Source organism: Haemorhous mexicanus, chromosome 9 (assembly GCF_027477595.1).
Source record: "Haemorhous mexicanus isolate bHaeMex1 chromosome 9, bHaeMex1.pri, whole genome shotgun sequence".
Taxonomy (NCBI): domain Eukaryota; kingdom Metazoa; phylum Chordata; class Aves; order Passeriformes; family Fringillidae; genus Haemorhous; species Haemorhous mexicanus.
The window spans coordinates 11,515,952-11,534,364 of NC_082349.1; the positions used below are offsets into that span (position 1 = coordinate 11,515,952).

The following is an 18,413-nucleotide window of genomic DNA, read 5'->3' on the forward strand; positions in this document are numbered from 1 at the left end:
TAGAGTGTTTTTTAGACTATTTGTGTAGATGGGTATAGGAACAGCAATGAGACAAATACAGAGCCTTACAGATGGATTTATTTGTGACACTGTTGTCAGGTTGTAAATCTGGACAGACTAAAGTTCTCTTTTCTACTGTCTCTCACTAGAGGTCTGCCAGACTTGCTAATAACAAGCAGGACCTAACACATCAGATGTCATTAACATTCTATGTGTAATTTTCTTCCTGGTCTTTAAACTTCGGTTCCCGTGGTGCAGGGTAGCCATGGATGGTAATCTCAGTTGTCTGGCGTGGGAAGTAGAATCTGGTATCACTGCGATCGAAAGGAACCTGGGAAACAAAAATGACAGTCATTTACTAAAATCAGTAGTAGGAGTCCCTCCTGGGGGGAGTGATGTGTGGTGTTCCACTGCTGAGAAATGTCCAAATGACAGAAGAGCAGGTACCACTGTACTGTTCTCTGCTTTGTTATGGTCAAACCTGCCGAATAAGGAAAACTTAACAAATTAAACAACATCATCAGTTCTGACACTAAGAATCAAACTTGCTTCCCTACACACAAGTTTAGTTGCCTCTACCCTGCCAGACTGATCCTACCAGCAGTTCCTTAATACCACAGAGCCCAGCTGGGATGTCTGTCTCCACTGTTGTCACTACTAACTAGTTTACTTGATATATAATATGAAAAGTCAATGAAGACTGTCTTATTTTCTTATTTTTCTTAGTTGTCTTTATAACAGGCCAAAATTTGCCTTTCCCAAAATGCTAATCTGCAAAGTCACTCATCATTACAGCTGTTTGCCAGATATGATTGATGTTTCAGCTTGTTAATCATATTTCTTCTCCTTCTGTTTATTCACACTTCCCCAGATGAATCCTCACTGGTGTATCTGATTTGGGTATACTTACATGATTATTAATTTTATGGTTCTGCTTGCAATTTGTTTGAAAGATGCTGTGCAGCAGCACGTTTCTTTTCACAGTACTTCTATACGTCACTTGGCATTGGTCACTACGCCATTTCTCATGGCTGAACACTTTAATAAACAGCCCTGAGTACACCTGTGGCATTTGGCAGTGGGCTGTCACTGTTGCTGTACATGTTTTGCAGTCAGGTTTCTCAGGGGAAGTGTACTGCTTCTCTGTTCACAAGTCTCTGCCAGTGTGAAGAGTCCTCTTAGGTGTAAATTTTAAAAGCTTGTTTTCTGTGAACAGCTCTGCTCATTCCCTGCAATTCTTGTTTTCCTTGTTTGTCACAAATTGTTTTCCTGCTTGAGTATTTTTCAGTGTGGCAGGCTTAACATCTCTGAATCCTGTAAAGGGCTGAATCTTTAAGCATCCTACTCACCAAAGGTTTTGTATGCCAGCCAATTACTTGGCTTTCAGTTTGTGGCTCTGAGTATTTCTCTCTTGGCACCACTGCTGCACGGTGAAGAAGTTTCAGGAATTCATCTGTTGTTTAAAAAAATGAGACACAAATACAAATGAAAGTGTTTAAAAATCAGTCATCTGTGGACATGTGCTAGAATGGGACATCTTAATACTGTCCAAACAACAACAAGAACAGCAAGGGTAGAGGCAGCCTCTGTGCTTCTGTGAATGATACTGTCAGAATGCACAGTGACATTTCCACTCAAATATCTCCTGAGGAAGTTTCAAGATTTGCGTGATGGTACTGTCCTGTTAATTCTGGCATCCCTGCCTACTGTACTGCAGCATCTTACTTTTCCTACACCACATCTAGTACAAACCAGTGCTCCATGAGAGCTCTCGACTTTCTCAGTTGCCTGAGACCTGCAGCCTTTCCCTGGTTTGGTTTGCAACCCTCCCCAGTCCTTGAATAGAGCAGCCAAACTTACCTGACCCATTAAGGTTTCCAGACAAAATTGGCATGGTAGAAATAAGGGAGCAGCTACTATAAAAGCTCTTACCAGTATTCTAAAGTAAGACTGGGCAGTCATTTCAGCAGTTTAACCTGCTTGGGTAGAATCTGCAATGGCAGGCAACATGCTTCTAGGGATTTTTGTTTTCCTGAGAGGTTTAGATTCTCAACCAAAATTTTATAGTATGAATATAAGGAATTTTATCTACTTTATAGTTGATATATATTTTAATTAAAAACAAAAATAGCATAATTGCATGGATGCAAACTTGTGCTTAAAATTGAAAAGTAATGAGAAAGGGCCTTAAAGTGGAAAAAACCTGCTTTACAAACAAAAATCATAAATGAATTTAACTTATATGGTCAAGAGGTGTTTCCACATACATGATATTTTAGACTGGTTACAATTATTAAATCCTATGTGCTAATAATTTTCTTATGTAGTTACCACAATTTTTCAGAGACTTCTTACCATCTATCGGCTCCTGTATGTTCTCATGCCAAGACATTGGCTTCCTAGAGACCATGTGAACTGGAGAGAAATGAGACAGGTGAATGACTTTATTGTGAATTTGGCATCACAGCCGGGTATAGAATATGTATTATTGACCTGCATAGAAGAAAATGAGTTAGAAATACTGATTAATGGCAACTTCTAGGAAGCGAAGGGCATTAACTGCGCTGAAGACCTCTCAACAGGATGCTGCCTGTGCTTACCATATCAGAGTCCCACCCCAGCCAAAGGATGGCCTGCAGAGTGCCAAGTCTCAAGAAATTAGTTTTCTTTGTTGTTTTATTGAAAAACCTAGGCCTGAAAGAATCTACTTTCATCACCTGCCTGTGCTGGCACAGACTGTGACTTGGCAGGTAGAAAGCAATCAGGACCTGAAGGAACAGGGTGTAGTGTTGGGGCCCTCTACCCTTTCTTTGCTCTATATTTACACTGAATATTTAAGTTCCACATCCTAAATAGTTGCCTCACTTCTGCGTGGTTACTGAAGGCACCATCTGGGCAAGTGGGTCATGTCTGAGTGTGCAGACGGGTTCCTCAGGCAAAAGGGAAGTGCTCCAGTGTCCCTTTCCAGCTTTCCCCCTCTCGCTGGCCGCTCTGCCACGCTTGGGTGCAGCTGAGCGCTGCGGGGCTGTCTCCGGCCCCCCCACTCCCCTCACGGCTTGTTTTGCCCCCGGGGCTTTACGCCGGTTCCCTGTGGCCCCAAGGCCTCACCGGGTTGGAGGGGGTTTATGGTGTACTGCGTGAAGAGCAGCTGCCAGCGGCGCTCCTTCCTGGCCCGCTCGGCGTGGAAGCGGTTCAGCAGCGCGTCCGGCGGACACCTCTCACCGCGGCGAGCGGCCATGCCCGCGCGGCTGCCCGCCGCTTGGCAACGCCCACGTGCTGCCGCTGGCGCCGCTGATTGGCCCGCCGCGCGCTCCGCCTCGCGCCCCTCCCTTCCAGCCTCCTATTGGCCGCCGAGTTAAAGCCCCCGGCGCTGATTGGCGGCGGCGCACGCGGCGCGTTTGAACGGCCAGCAGGGCGATGGAGGCGGCGGAGCTGCGCTGCACGGCGGCCGTGGAGCAGCCGCTGCCGGGGGGACTCGCCCCGCGCCGCCGCCTGATGCGGAACGCGACCGTGCTGCTGGGCCGCAACGAGCTGCGGCAGCCCGTGCTGCGGGTGGCCGGCGGCAGCGGCGCGGCGGCGGCGGTGCTGAGTTTCGTGCTGGCCGGTGACGCCGTGAGGCTCTTCACGCGGTTCGCGGGCGAGGGGCGGGCGGCGGTGCGGGTGGGGCCGGACGGGGCCCAGGTGCTGCTGTCCGACTGCCCCCCGGACGCGCTGCGCCGCTTCCTCCGCCTCCTGCGCCTCAAGGTGGCCGCCGGGTCGCGGGACGCGCCGCGCCGCCCCCGCCTGCTGGAGCGGCCGCCGCCGTCCTTCTCCGTCATCAGCCCGGTGCAGGAGCGAGACCTGCTGGGCGGCCCCGGCCGCCGCCGCCCCGGCCAAGAGCGGGGCGAGTGCCCGGCGGAGGTGAGTCCCGGGGCGAGGGGACGGCTCCGGGGAGCGGCCCTGCCCTCACATCGCACCCCATCCTGTCCCGCAGGTGCCCCGCGCGGAGAGGCGGCCCCCGGCGAGGCTCTCGGCGGAGCAGGAGGCGGTTCTGGGCGCCGTGCAGAGCGGGAAGAGCATCTTCTTCACCGGCTCTGCAGGTGAGGGGTCCCGGCCACTCTCATCGGCTCCCCGGAGAAAGTCCTGGCCATTGACCTGTCGTTTTTCTCTCGAAGGGACTGGGAAGTCGTTCCTGCTGAAGAGGATCTTGGGCTCCCTCCCTCCGAACATCACCTACGCTACAGCCAGCACGGGAGTGGCGGCTTCTCACATCGGTGGCACTACTCTCCACGCCTTTGCAGGTGATGGCCGGCTCGACAGCGAGGGGCTGGGAGCTCTTACTCCTTTCCCAAAGAATCAGGAGCATCCTAAAGCATTGCTTTTTTTGTCCTGTGACAGGGATCGGCTCTGGGAAGGCACCGCTAGAACAGTGCATTCAGCTGGCAGAGAGGCCAGGGGTGCGCCAACATTGGCTGGCCTGCCAGCACTTAATTATTGATGAGATCTCAATGGTGGACGGCAAGTTCTTTGACAAGCTGGAAGCAGTGGCAAGGTGAGCAATTGTCAGGTCAAACTAGCAGAAATGAATTTCTCTAAACTTCCAGTCTGCTGCCTTTCTTTCATTTTGTGAATGGATACAAGTAGCTGCTGGTACAGGACTGTAAGGAAGCATGAAATCATAGCATCTGGGTCGATCTTCATCATGAGACAGGTTTTGGTCATGTCCACTCCTCACTCACAGCTGTGGCTGTTTGGGTTGTTCTCTCATGAGCTAAGTGCTATCTATAGAGCTGAGTCCAGAATATACAGCTGTGCCCAAAAGGTCTCTCTTGGCAGAGAGAAGTAGCTGTAGTATTACAGCCTCTAAAGAATCAAGACTAGTAATGACCTCTGGGCTAGGTAAGCAAAGCAAATCTAATGTCTTGTTCTAGCACTGCTTAATTATTTGAGCTCTTCTGAGGCAGCTGGGGATAAACATCTTTCACGGCAGGTTGTCTATATTTGAATATATTGGCAGATTAAGAAGTAACTTTTGGGACCTGACTATGTCCAGATTCTGGAGGACATTCAAAACTTCTCTTCTAACCCTTTCAGGGCCGTCAGAAAACGGGATGAGCCTTTTGGAGGAATTCAGCTAATTATCTGTGGGGATTTCTTACAGCTACCCCCAGTCTGCAAGGCTAATGAAGAAACCAAGTTCTGTTTCCAGGTACAAAACTGTTCCTAAACTCATTCTCATACTTCAAGTCTGCCTCTTTCTTAACAAGAGAATGATTTTTCCAGGCAAAAAGCTGGAGGAAATGCATCCACATAAACATGGAGCTGACTGAAGTGAGGAGACAGACTGACAAGACCTTTGTCTCACTCCTGAGTGCAATCCGTTTAGGCAGGTGAGGAGAAACTCATCTCTCTTTGTAATCCCTGCTCCCCACAGACAGAGCAGTTTTTCACTTTTCTGTACCCTGTCAGGAATGTGTGACTGTGGGTAAAAGTTATAAATGCTTTAGTTAACGTAGACAGGTTTCATATATCTGCTCTGGTAAGGAAGGACACTTCCTAGGGTCCCTGTGCAATTTCTGTAAACTAATTCAAAGGCTCCTGAGCTGGCAGGGCTGGGGCACACACTGGCTCTGCTCTCTCACTTTATGCAGGTATCCTTCTCTGTCCTCTCTGGAGGCCTGTAGCTTATACACACTGATCTAGCTGTGTGGAGGTTACTGCTGCCCAAACCTCTTCCTGATCACTTTAAAGAAGAATTCCCTTTTCCTGGCTACCAGGTGCACAGAGGAGGTTACCAGACAGCTGATGCAAACAGCTGCTCACAAGTCTGAGCGTGATGGGATCCTGGCTACGAGGCTGTGCACCCACAAAGATGATGTAGAAATAACCAATGAGAGACGCTTGCAGCAGCTTCCAGGTGAACTCGGTGGAGGAAACTGCTGGCTCTGGGGCTGAGCTCTGCGTGGATGCAGTGGGGGTACTGGGGTGGGACCAGTGCTCTGTCATGCACAGCAGCATCAGTCTAAGCTTGGTGTCTGGGGGAAAAAATTCAGTTTTTTGTTTAAAAAGCCACTATGTCTCTCGTTTGTAAGAGACAGCAAGCTCATTGCTTGCTGAGAGGTAGGACAGGTAATTTATTGCCTCCACACCCCTACTTTTTCTTTCTATAGCATCTTAGAAAGGCCATGTTCTATCCAGCCATGACTTGAATTAAAGACTATTTAATTTTTTGTCTCCCTTGCTGGCCCTTGGATTCTTCCTTAGTCTGCTTTGGAGATCTGGTGTTGGTAGTGAGTGAAACTGCTCAAAATGCTGTCTGCTTGGTTTTTATTTACTACTGACCTCTCATTCCTGTGCCTTTTCAGGCTCTGGAAGTTATATAGGGAAGAGAAGCAATAGTGAGCTCTCTGCTGTTAGATGTGACTAGGTTTGTGTGAGGATGTCCTAGCAGCAGAGCAGAACGGATATTAAAAGAGGAATTACTGTTAGAAATGAATGCTGAACCTCCTGAAATGCTGTGTAGAGTATGTTCAACAGTTGTAAGTTCTGTCTTTCTTTCCTTAACAGGAGAAGTGCATGTGTTTGAGGCTTTGGACAGTGACCCAATGCTAGTGAAGTTAATTGATGCTCAGTGTCCTGTGGGTGGTAGAGTTGAGCTAAAGCTTGGAGCTCAGGTAAGTGTGTGTACACACATGTGTGATAGACCAGAAAAATGGAGGAATATCAGAGAAATGTATAGAGTAGATTAATATATAGAATGCAAATTCAGTCTAGAATGACTATGCCAGGCCAACAGAAGACTATCCCAGTCTCTGTATCTTTTCTGCTTAGAATCTTACCTAGACAGAGGATGAGTTCAGATCCATGTCTTGAGGACACTGGTGATTGCTGTGACTTTGACAGACATGTCCAATCAAATTTAGAAGCTCTCCAGTAGCAGAGAGCATAAGCAGTCCTTGCCTGCAGTCTCAGCTCCAGGTACAGCAGCCCTCCCCACCTGTAAAGGTATGGCACAGCTTGCCATATTTGCTGGACTGGGCACCTAGCTCTGAGCTGGGGCTGTCAGAATGGAAAGGATGTAGGATTGTACTTAGGTGAAGCACTGTTTGCTTTGGAAACTTGTTCCTTTGGTGTTGCCAGGATCTGTATATGCATAGCATGGTGATGCCTGGTGAAGGGGAAACTGCTCCCTGGATCTGAGTTCACAGAGAAATAGCTCAAGTGAAGTGTTCAGTGCTGTAAAATGATGTAGTTAGGAATCCTAGGAAGTAAAGGCTGTGAAATAATTCCAATCAAAAGGAAGATGGTGCTGCAATAGGCAGGATAGGATGATTTGGCCAAATCAGCCTGATGTGCTTATGCTTCCTGGCAAGAAGTTTAGCTGCAGGTAGCTGAACAGGCTGTAGAAGCAGCGCATTAAAGGTTTTTCTTTTGCTCTGTAGGTGATGTTAGCAAAGAATCTTGATGTGTCTCAAGGGCTGGTGAATGGGGCACGAGGTGTTGTTGTGGGGTTTGAAAGTGAACAGAAGGGTAAGTAAGCCTTTTGGTCTTTTGTTGAAACAAGTGGGAAAATAACAAAACAGTGTGTCATTGGTGGCTGATGACTTCTTAATTTGTTTACAGCTTGGTAATAATTTGAGGGAAAGCAGAGAGATCTCTGCAAGCTTGGGGCTCTCACGAGCTGTGATGTCATGCACTGCATCAGCTACAGCTATCTGTAGGCCTCTTGTGTTCTGTATTCTGTATGTAAATGTGTATGCTCATTTGAATTTCCTGTTTGTTCTGCTGAACCAAGTTTTGATTAATTTTTGTTTGTTTTTCTTAAAGAATAATGTTCTGCTACCTGCAAAATGTATTTTTCTCTGCATCTCAATTGGTAAAATACCTGCCTTTAATTCTTCTGCTTAAGTAGATGCCAAACATCATTTCAGGACATGCTATTAACTGTCTGTGGATTTAGGTTTGGTTTAGGCAGAAAAAAGGTGCTCTTTAGCTGCTGACATCCTGGCTGTTGAGTGTCAGGAATACATCCCTGTTTTTTTTCTTACTCCCATTCCTGCAGGGCTGCCTAAGGTGAGGTTTCTCTGTGGGGTCACACAGCTCATAAAAATGGAGAAATGGGTCATCAAAGGACCATCAGGAGTTCACCTGAGTCGTCAGCAATTACCTTTAAAATTGGCATGGGCCATTTCCATTCACAAGAGTCAGGTGGGTGTTCTTGTACAGCTGTCTATAGACTTTTACACCATTATAAACCTGATTTCCTGGGTGAGCTTGTGTTGTTGGTGAAACAGGAGGGAAAGCTGAAAGGCCCTTGCTGGGGGGGAACTCCAGAATATCTGTCTAGCTGCAGAGAGTGGGGCTGTCGGTACTACTGGGGTTTCCCAAGGGTGCTGCCATCTGCAGAGTTGGAATTGGGCTATAAAGCAGCATTATTTATCACTGTGGGCTGATGAGGGTAGTGCTCCCCTGAGAGCATTAGGGACATGAGCTCTGCAGTGTAACTGAGGAAGCTGCTGGAGCCACAGCTGTGCTCTTTGGGCTGGACTCACCCTTTGGTGGTACACGGTGGGGATTTGTTCAATATAATTTTCAATGTAATAGTGTAATATTTTAAAAGTTCCTTCCCTTCCAGAAGACTTCATACTTGATAAATACTGGTCTTGGAGACCTGTGAGTTATTCCCATGCCACAGTTTAAACTAGGCCATGCTGTAAATTCTGCTGCACCGGGGACAAACCATGAGACAGGGGTTGCCAGGCCTTACCCAAACTCTCAGGTCTCCCTGATGACTGCTTGAGAAAGGTGCCTGCTCCAGTTAACTACTAAGAGTGAAACCAGCAGGATTTCTTTCCCTGCTGTGTTGATTAGATAGGATTTATGGCGTTTCATGCAACAAGAGCCTCACTGGAGTTACTTAGTGGATCCTACTATCTACTAGAAATTTCCTGACAGTAGAAAAATGCCTTTGCTTTCTACTGATTCCCTTTTCTTAAAATCAAAACCTTTTCCCAAAGAAGGTACCTTGGACAGACTCACAGGACAGGTTAGTGTTGATACATCACAATGTTGTTGTTTGCTTGCTCTGTGACCAAGCCCTCTGTGCCTTTGGCAGGGCATGTCTTTGGACTGCGTGGAGATCTCCCTGTCTCGTGTCTTTGAGAGCGGGCAGGCTTACGTAGCCCTCTCCCGAGCCCGGAGCCTCGCGGGGCTCCGTGTTCTGGATTTTGACCCAAAAGCAGTGAGAGCTGATCCTGCTGTGCTGCAGTTCTACAGGCAGCTGAGGCGTCACCAGCTTCTAGCCCAGGTAAAGAAAAATCTCACGCTAGCAAAGCCTGCCTCTGCAACCAGGATGAGAGATGTGGGCACCAAGATGTTTCTTTTTCTTCCTAAGCAAGATCAACAGTCATAGTGGCAGGAGAGATGAAACTGCAGAGAGGCCATGTAGCAGGGCAGCTCTTGGTGGCAAAATGCCCCTGTAGTGTTGGGGATGTGTAACACTACCTGGTCCTTTGGGTGGAAGGATGGGTTGGGATTCTTTGATCCTCCTCTTGCAGTAAGGATTGAGGGAGAAGTGGGCACAAAAGAAACTTCTGGTATGTTTTTTCTTTTTGTTTCTCCTCAAAGGATTCACTACATGCCCATTCAGAGGCTGATGAGAAGGAGAACTGGAAATGCAACTGAGAATGCTCTAGTTTCTGTGAGGTGTCAGCTCAGCCTGCTGAGATGCAGCAATCTTGCTGTGTATATTTGATAACACAGACAAAGCCAAAGGAGATTTTTTGGATGTTTGCTTCATTCAGCTGACTCTGGATATCTAGAACTATCCCCACCTCACATCTCTGGAATTTGGAAGGCTTCTGCAGACCCCTTCTAGCCTGAACCTTGAGTACTCCTGTGTCACAAATGCAACTAGCAAACAAAATGACTGAACAAGGATGTGCCTGAGGGACATTTCTACAGTTTTGTCCTGGCTGAGGGACCTTCCTACCATTCTCTCCTGCCTGCTAATTGTATTTTATTATCTGCACATATAGACTGAGACCTTTCTGTGTGCCTTTCTTCAAGTACACCACTGCTGAGAGACAGAAAGTGTGTCCTCTTTGCTTGGATGGATTGCTCACAGGAGCTGCTGACACAAGGGAAAGCAGTGCTAAATATCTGGAATACTTGATTTGCCTGCAAGAGAAGAGCTGTTCTTGCTGCCTGACTCCAGGAGTCTGCATAACATCTTCCACAAACAGAACTGTCAGAGTTGCACACTGCCTGTTATGCTGATACACGGCATTTTTATTAGTCTGTTGCATACAATGAGGTGATTTTTTTTTTAACTTTTTGAGATGAGCTGGCACTATTTAAAAATAGGAGAAAGTCCTACATCTTATACCCATAATTATGGAACTATAAGGACTGTGAAGATTCATTACCCCATGAGCAAGAAGGGGGTCAGAGGAGATGGGTGCTGGTGGGACCCCTCTTGTTTAAACTCATGAGGCTCCCATTCAGATGGGAGTTTCTCCTGGAAAAAATGTCTGACTAATAAGGTGGAACTTGTGTGTGCAATAGAGTAATGGCTAAGGACATGGGAAGTGAGCTGTAACTTCACTCATTTCAGCAAAAGCAGAGATGAGCAGAACTAATGTACTGTCTTTTTAATAAAGGAGAAGCTTTGGTCTTTGTATTTTAGCACTTTAAAGTAATTTGCATATTTTAAAATGCTTTACATATGGGAATAACATGAAATAACATCCAGCTGGAACTTGTCTCTTGCAGGGGAATTCTCTAAAAAAACCTTTGCAGTGTAAGCAAGTTGAAGGCCATTTCTTGGCAGCTGCTCTCCTTAAGGCCAGGAAAGGATGTTGGCTAGCCAGTGGTCAGCATAACAGAAAACAGATTTCAATGGGACTTCAAAATGTATTTTTTGTTTTGTTTTGGGTTTCTTTGTTTGTTTTGTTTGATTTTTTTTTTCCTGGGCTTGAGAAGGTAGAGTCTTGGAGGAAGCAAAAGTAGAAGACAGAAGTGTGACTATTATTCAGAGAGGTTCTTAATGTATATATATAGGTGGGTGCTGAGTTTGAAAGCTGCTATTTAAACCCTAAAAGAAGCAGTCAGGACAAATCTGAGCTGACAGGCTCTGTCATGGCTCCCCTTTGGTCAGGATTATGATGAGGCCTTTTTTAAATGGAATAATGCTTCCCGGTACTTGAGCTAAAAACATCTTGTCATACAATAAATATCCCTTCTTCCACGTTCTCCATAACACGTTAATTTCTTTTTATAGAGGTTCTATCTAGAGCTAGAACTCAGTACACTGCCATGGGATTAAAAAAATAAAACAAACCAACAAAACCACAACTTGTAATTTAAGCCTTTAAACATCTGCCTTAACTGCAGCTATTATTAAGTGAATTAAACTAAGAGTTTGATTCATAATTGGTATTTCTGTTACTACAAAATACAGCCATTCTCATTTCAAATACATTAAACCAGAAGAAACTGCTTTGTACCAGCTAAAGCTCCATTATACATTTGTGTTATTGGAAGCATAATTCACAAACAGAGTGTTATTAAAACCTTACCAGCTTCCAGTTTAAGTCTTTGTATGGTGATTTAACACCCTTCCTGTTCTTTGTGTCATTTTCATTATAATTAAACAAATATGTGTCCTCACAGCCTGGGCCCACAAGTCCTGTGAGCACAGGAAAGGCAGCAATAGTCCTGTTGAGTCTGGATGCTGTAATAAACAAACATAAGATTGTGTCCAGGAATTAGACCTTCATATCCAGAATTGCTCTGAATAGATAAAAAAATGCTGCTCTTAAGTAATGGAAATAGAGTGCATTATTGGTTGTGCTATGAATGCTAATAATGTCATTTTTCTTGTAGATATTACAAGTTTCTCATTCTATATTAGGCCACTCTGTGACATGTAATTGTCTTCTGCTGTTAAATCTAAGCAGTTCTATTATTAGCATGAGAAAAGACCTAAATTGCTAGAGATTGCATTTAGATGTGTAAAATTTCTATTTTGCTGTTTCCTATATAACTATTTTATGCTTGTTTCTATTAAAAATCATAAGGTGTTGTATGGCATATTTTAGCTGAGCTACTGACTAGTGTATAACTTATGAAATCTGGTTATAGAGGCAAAATAAGTTGATAAGAAGTCCAAGAGTAGTTTTTCACTTATAATTATTGAATACTGCACTATTTGATTTTTTTTTTCTTTTAAATTTGTTATGGTGTTGATACAGGGGGCTGTCAGATGTGACAAAAAATGTATGAGAGCCCTCCTGGGGTGGCAGCTCTGTAGGCACCAACAGCTTCCTAACTGGTACCACATGTGGGCAACTGGATTCCAAGGTAACACATGCTTTTACTAAATTGTTTACTACAATATCTCTGCAATGACAGCTATGATAAAGATGTCTCTGACAGAAATTTAAGATTTTTAATTAAGATTTTTTTAAAATAATATGGACTTCATTGGGTTTTCTCCCCCTCTTATTTCTCAAAATATATGTTTTTTGTCAACAGACAGGTGAATGTGTACAGAAACCACACCTTCCATCTACTACTTCTCAAACCACTGGGCTATATATCAGTTTTCTGTAGGACACTTACTTTTGTTTTTCCAATTACTATAAACACCCTGAGAATTACAGGGGGATTTGCACAGACTTCCAGCTGGAGGTTAGGAGTTGGTCCAGGTCTTTAGATTTTGGATTCTCCTTTGTTTACTGAAAGATCTGTGTACAACATATTTGAATAGAATGCTAGACATTAAATGAAAAACATAAGTAAAACTTCATGAGGTTATTCCAGTAGCTAATAATTCACAAAGACAAGGCATCACTTATCTTTTAGTATTTCCAAGTGAAGGCTGGATAAGCTTACTGAATGTAACAAATCAAATATGAAAAACAGTGGTGTGAATTAATGAGAATAACTTGGATCATAAAACAACTTCTAAAGGTTGTGATTTTTCTGGGAAGAGAGTATGTAGTGACCAGCCAGTTTTTAGGTTGTTCCATAGGAAAATTCCAGGTAAGTTGCCTTTGTGTTTATGTTGGATTAATAGGACACCTTATAATAAAATATTTGACCATAATAACACCAGGTCCTTTCAACTGACACTTGGAAATGCAAAGTAAATTTTAAAAAACAGATCTTGAATCTTGAGCAATGTACTAGTAATTCATTGCCAGAATTTCAAGGCATAATGCAGGGGGATGTTTCCAGATCTAATTTAATAATAAAGAAGGAAGCTTTTAAATTGTTTGGGTTTTACCTGCTTCCTCTCCAGATGAGAGAGACCTTGCAATAACCTCAACCCTTTTACTTGTGATGGTAGCAAGCTATGGCTATTTTAACATAAAATCCCCACTGAAAATAGAACACATCAGATGATTCAGTCAGGTCAAAATGACAAACTTTCATAAAATGTTGTCCCTTTGTCTTCATTAGCCATAATTATTGCTGTCAGTTAAACTTTGTGACAAATACTAGATGTCTTCCTTTTGTTTTAAAAATAAAGGATAAAAATGGCTCTGTAGAAACAATTTTAAGCTCATGTTCAGGATACAGTAATATTTTTGACAGATTGCTGTGAAATCTTGTGCACTCTCGGATCTCAAAAAAAGTACAAGGTCAAAAATATTGTTTGTGATGCCCTATATATTTTAACAGAAATATTGTCAAAACAAATTATAATCAGGTTTTGACACCTGTCCTGAAAGTGTCAAGGCCTCCATAAAATATAATACCTCAGAAGCTTCAGGCAAAAAGTCCTAAGTGTGATATTCATTCAATAACTCTGCAAAGTGTAGATCATCTTGCAGTGCTCAGTTTTGGGATCAGGACACTAATATGAGAAAGAGGTATCAGCACCTTAACACCCTTTGCTATGGATTTCATGAGATGTTCTTAAAAAAAAAAAAGGGGGGGGAACCCCCCAACTAAACCAAAAAAGCCCAAATCCCCCCCCAAAAACCAGATTGAGCACTGTACCAAGCTCTAACAGCTCCAAGCAGGGTGCTGGGAGTGGGATATCCAGCTGAGGTGAAAGCTATGTAAAAAACTGAAGATGAAGAGGGCACATAGCCTCTGAAGAACTCTGTTTAGAGCCAGAGGAATGGAATCATTAGGATTATGTCCAGATCAAGGTGTGCAGGGGAAGTAAATTTAGAATAGTTACCAAGTATTTTTCCAGATTCAATAATGCCTGTGGGTCCTTGGGATAGTTAAGAGATCCAGTATGGCCCATAAGTGTCTGAAAGAGCAGGGGGAGGCACAAGATCATCCTTTAGCACCCCTGGTGTCACTGTGGAATGGCCAGAAGTATAAAAAGAGAGGTGATGATGTGAGGAAGGAAGGACAGGAGCAGCACCCTGGCAAGGGCCATTCAGCAGTGCTTGCAATGCTGTGCACAGAAAGGAGATCAGCTCCAATCCCAAAGGAGCTGCAGAAGGGTTTGTCAGCTCACCTGGGGGCAGCAGATGGACAGCCTGTCCAGAAGCCATTAGGAAGCATTATGGTGAAGTTGCTGCTGGGGGCAGACAAATGACTACAACCCTTGTCAGAATCATCCCAGTCCAATGAGGAGATGGTGAGCTACTCTGAAAAGAAGGTGTGGCTAGGGGCACACACACTGCACATGTGGACAAGTGTTTGGAACAGTAGAAAACCTAGCAACGTGTTTCAGTAAATCTTTTTTGACTCACATGAATTACGTCTTGCTATGATGGACCCCTTGAAGAGGAGGAGGTGGGTGGAGAAGGCATTTCTAGGACATTTTAGAGATGACACAAAAGATGTGCTATGTGTAAGTATAAAAAATACATAGGATGATGATATGTCCACAGGCTGGTTATATACAAATAGATTTCATCCCAAACAAGTGGAAAAAAACACAACCCCTCCTGTAAATCTTACCAAAAGGGAAGATATTTTATTTCAAGAGCTCAGTGAAGCATATTTTGCTTTACGTCTCAGTTCATAAGGACCTCATCTTGCTCTCACTGAAAATATTTGCTAGAAATCACAGGTGAATGCTCTGCTTAGCATGCTGACAGGGGAGAAAACTGCTTTATATCTCCTTTTTTCCTCTTCATCTAGACTTTGGCTGGGGGTTCCTTATTTCAAAGGGAATTTACTTGTGCTAAACCCCTAAATGTGTATGATTTCTATAGTGAAATGAAAACTACATTTTTTTCTAGTATTTGTTTTGCATACTTTCCATAACTGAGGGGAAAATGCTACCTAACACATATTTGAATAGAAAATGCTGCTCAGGAAATAGACTACTGTTTGAAGGGAAGTTGGTCTGATGTTACCAAACACTCTAAAGTAAACAGCTCCTGTTTAGTTCGCTTTTTTAGAAGTGTGGGATTGTTTTCTGCCTCTAAAATATGCAGTTTCATTAAAGAGAAGATAATTGACAATAAAAGCAGGGGAAGAGTGTACATTCTGATCTTAAATGCTACATAAGTGATATAACATCAGAAGAAAACTGCATTGCCTACTTAGCAGGCTGGAAGCTGCTCTTATTTTCTATCAAACAAGATTTTCAAAAATCACTTTACAGCTTTTAAGTGGTATGCAGGCTTAATTGTTTCCTTATGCTCCATTCTGCAAATACACTAAACGACAACAACCAATTAGCTGTTGGTGTGCCAGACTGTTTCTTAATGTGGAATGCCTGCTGTGTCTTAATTTTTGCCTTGAATAGGTATTTTCACAGGGCTAATTCATAATATCTTACAGCCTCAGTATAATCCCAAGTAATCATTTTGATACTTAGTCCCATGACTGCCTCTTGGAGTTCTTGTGCCAAGGGGTTCCTCCATAACCTCTCAGGGAATATGACATGCCCCTGGACAGGTGCAGATGCCAGTGTGAGACAAGTCCTGTGGACTGCCTGAGGGATGCCATAAATATTGCATGCCGTGCAAATTCTGTTGACAGAGATATCCAAGGGAGGGTGAAATTCTTATCTGGCTGTTTGGAGGACTTTGTATGGAAATGAACCACTGTTAGTGCTCTAGGAATTGCCATATTACATCAAGAACATCAAGTTTGATTTCTTGCCCTCAGCAATGCCTACTGTTTTATAATCTGGTTATTCAGAGAAGGAAGGACCACCCTTAGAAATGCCAATCTAAGTCGCTCAGAAAGCAGCTATACTTGTTCAGGGATAAGGGGTAGACTCCTTTTTGATTTTTGTTTTCTTTTGCAAGCCCTGAGCTTCTTCCCTGAAAGATGAGAGTACAGTATCCTGAAAACATGTACACGTTGACATGGCTACAACAGGTCTAATTACTGCACTTTAAAACAAACAAATCAATTCTGCAAATATTTTGTGTCCAGTTTCTTTTAACTGCAATTGGTAGAACTTTTTACTTGATGCATCTTATCTGGTATTTTCCCTGTACACCAGCTGAGGAAAAGCATAAATTCCTCATATTTCTTTTTCAAGTGCACCAGTTAAAACCCTTTCCTTAAGTTGCTTAATGTGACTGGTGTTTAGAAAGACATACATTTTTCTTGAGTTTGGCTGGTCTTCAGTTTCAGCTGCAGTCCAAGCTACTGGGCAAGGTGGATCAGGCTTGTTGGGACTGCAGCTGGCAGCCTGGCTGCACAGAGTAAACTGTGTTAGCTTCATTCTGGTCAGACACAGCCACTATTTAGACATTTACTTTGGATATTTCAAGCTAAGCAAGTGTAGTCTCAGTGTACTTTATCAACCTGCTGATTAGGTTTTATGCAAAGTGTGGCTGTTTGGGTAAATGACATTAAACATCCCCTGTGGGCCTCCTCGAAGTGGGAGCTTTGCACAAGGGTTTGCATGCAGCTTTATGATGCACCATAAACATGAGCCACATGCAAACTTGAATGGCACTATTACATTTTTGTTTACCCTAAAGAAACCTCTTAATGCCAAGTATCTTTACTTATGTTTATTTTCTAATCACTCCTCTTCCTTCAATTTCTTACAAGGAACATTGAGGACATGTAGGACCTATAGTCCATTTTATCCAAATTTGTGTCAAAGCATATGAGAAGCTGTATACAGATTTGTAGATATATATTTAAGAGACCATCAGAATGTAGTTTTTTCCTTGTAGTTTTCACAAACAGCTGTTGGAAAACAGTTATAGCCAGAGAAAATATGGAAAGATGTGAAACTTAGGGCACACTAAATGCAGCTCTGACTAAATTAATTTCCTGTTCAGCAAAGCTTGCTCATCCAGCCAAGAAAAAACAAGAAGACAGATAGCAACCTGCCTTTATTTTCAGTGCTCAAAGCTTGTGCATTTCATCCTCAAGGTTCAATAGTGTGTTTACACTAAAGCTTTAGTTGGATCTGTATTATTGAAAGCCTGTCCTGGAGACAAGTTCACAACACATTACCACAGAAATCACCCCTGGCAGTGGAAACATAAATGCTGCTTAATTGCATAAATACAGGCAAAACTCAAGGCATCTACAGGCTGCAGCAGGGGTGGCTTAAAATAGCATATTCACAAATTGCTCAGCTCTGGTAACAACTGATAATAAGCATTAATGCATAACACAGCAAAGAAATCATAGACATTTATATCCATCTCCTCTCTACAAAGAGCCATAAATGTTGTTCTTTCAAAATGTGTTACTGCAATGTGTGAGGCTTGACATTGGTGTGACGAGATGAACTGTTTAATTGGGGTTTTAGCAATGTACTTATCACAGTTTTGGCATTCAGGGACTAGGGAGCCACGACAGATTATCTTTCCTGAAGAACTGGAAAACAGCACCTCCTTTCCACTTGCTGTCCTCTAAGCCTCTTCTGAGTATCCTATTTACCTTTTGGAATCACCTTGTTTTTCTCTGTGTCCAGTTTTCAAGGGGAAGTTTATCTTGGAGTTATTCTCCCGGGTTAAATGCATTGCCTCCATCTATTTCTCTAGACAGATGAAAGCCTCTATTCTCTAAAGGGTTTGAGGCTGTATTAACTTGTGCTTTTTCTCCCTCTGCAGTGCATTGCAGTTGCCTTCTGAATGCAGGCAATCAGGGTGGCTTTGGGAGTTTATTGTTTGGACGATTTATGGTGTGGGTCACACTGAAAGAAAAGAAAAAGAAGAAAAGAGAAAAGACAAGCTTCATGTGGGTGTCCTGATTCTCACAGGTTCTGGGAGCATCCTGCTTTCCAGATGTGTATATTTCAACTCTTGTTATTAAGTGATAGGACAGGTGGAGACACTTTTATCCTTAAAATATTGGATGAGCTACAAAGTAATTCTCTCTCCCAGTTTTATGTTTTACATCCAACAGAATGAGGCTTTTCTTACTGCTACATACTGCTGTGGTCCAGTTTACTCAGGCTCTCTCTGCATTTCCAGAGGCAGAAAAAATTGATCACAATCGAGGAACTGCAGCAGGGCACAGGTGAAGGC

The 18,413-nt window shown here is 43.5% G+C and overlaps 2 protein-coding genes across 2 annotated transcripts; one reads left to right on the top strand and one right to left on the bottom strand.

The window, feature by feature from the left end:
- Positions 1–60: 60 nt before the first annotated feature.
- Positions 61–3,259, bottom strand: CFAP144 (cilia and flagella associated protein 144). The gene is made up of 4 exons (XM_059854044.1): positions 3,109–3,259; positions 2,356–2,415; positions 1,350–1,453; positions 61–331 (listed from the first exon to the last, which is right to left on the bottom strand). The coding sequence occupies exons 1-4, from the start codon at positions 3,236–3,238 to the stop codon at positions 209–211; spliced, it is 417 nt and encodes a 138-aa protein (XP_059710027.1). The 5' UTR covers positions 3,239–3,259; the 3' UTR covers positions 61–208.
- Positions 3,260–3,367: 108 nt separating this feature from the next.
- On the top strand, positions 3,368–11,892 carry PIF1 (PIF1 5'-to-3' DNA helicase). The gene is made up of 11 exons (XM_059854029.1): positions 3,368–3,900; positions 3,974–4,280; positions 4,378–4,531; positions 5,074–5,188; positions 5,263–5,369; positions 5,757–5,896; positions 6,547–6,653; positions 7,422–7,509; positions 8,042–8,187; positions 9,095–9,286; positions 9,607–11,892. Exons 1-11 carry the CDS (start codon positions 3,418–3,420, stop codon positions 9,661–9,663), a joined length of 1,896 nt encoding a protein of 631 aa, XP_059710012.1. The 5' UTR covers positions 3,368–3,417; the 3' UTR covers positions 9,664–11,892.
- The last annotated feature ends 6,521 nt before the right edge of the window (positions 11,893–18,413 follow it).

Coding starts and splice junctions, on each gene's coding strand:
- CFAP144 (XM_059854044.1), bottom strand. CDS start 3,238: ATGGCCGCTCGCCGCGGTGAGAGGTGTCCGCCGGACGCGCTGCTGAAC. Junction 1,454..2,355: donor CATACAGGAGCCGATAGATG/GTAAGAAGTCTC, acceptor TTTAAACAACAG/ATGAATTCCTGAAACTTCTT. Junction 332..1,349: donor GCTGGCATACAAAACCTTTG/GTGAGTAGGATG, acceptor TTTGTTTCCCAG/GTTCCTTTCGATCGCAGTGA.
- PIF1 (XM_059854029.1), top strand. CDS start 3,418: ATGGAGGCGGCGGAGCTGCGCTGCACGGCGGCCGTGGAGCAGCCGCTG. Junction 4,281..4,377: donor TACTCTCCACGCCTTTGCAG/GTGATGGCCGGC, acceptor GTCCTGTGACAG/GGATCGGCTCTGGGAAGGCA. Junction 7,510..8,041: donor GTTTGAAAGTGAACAGAAGG/GTAAGTAAGCCT, acceptor CCATTCCTGCAG/GGCTGCCTAAGGTGAGGTTT.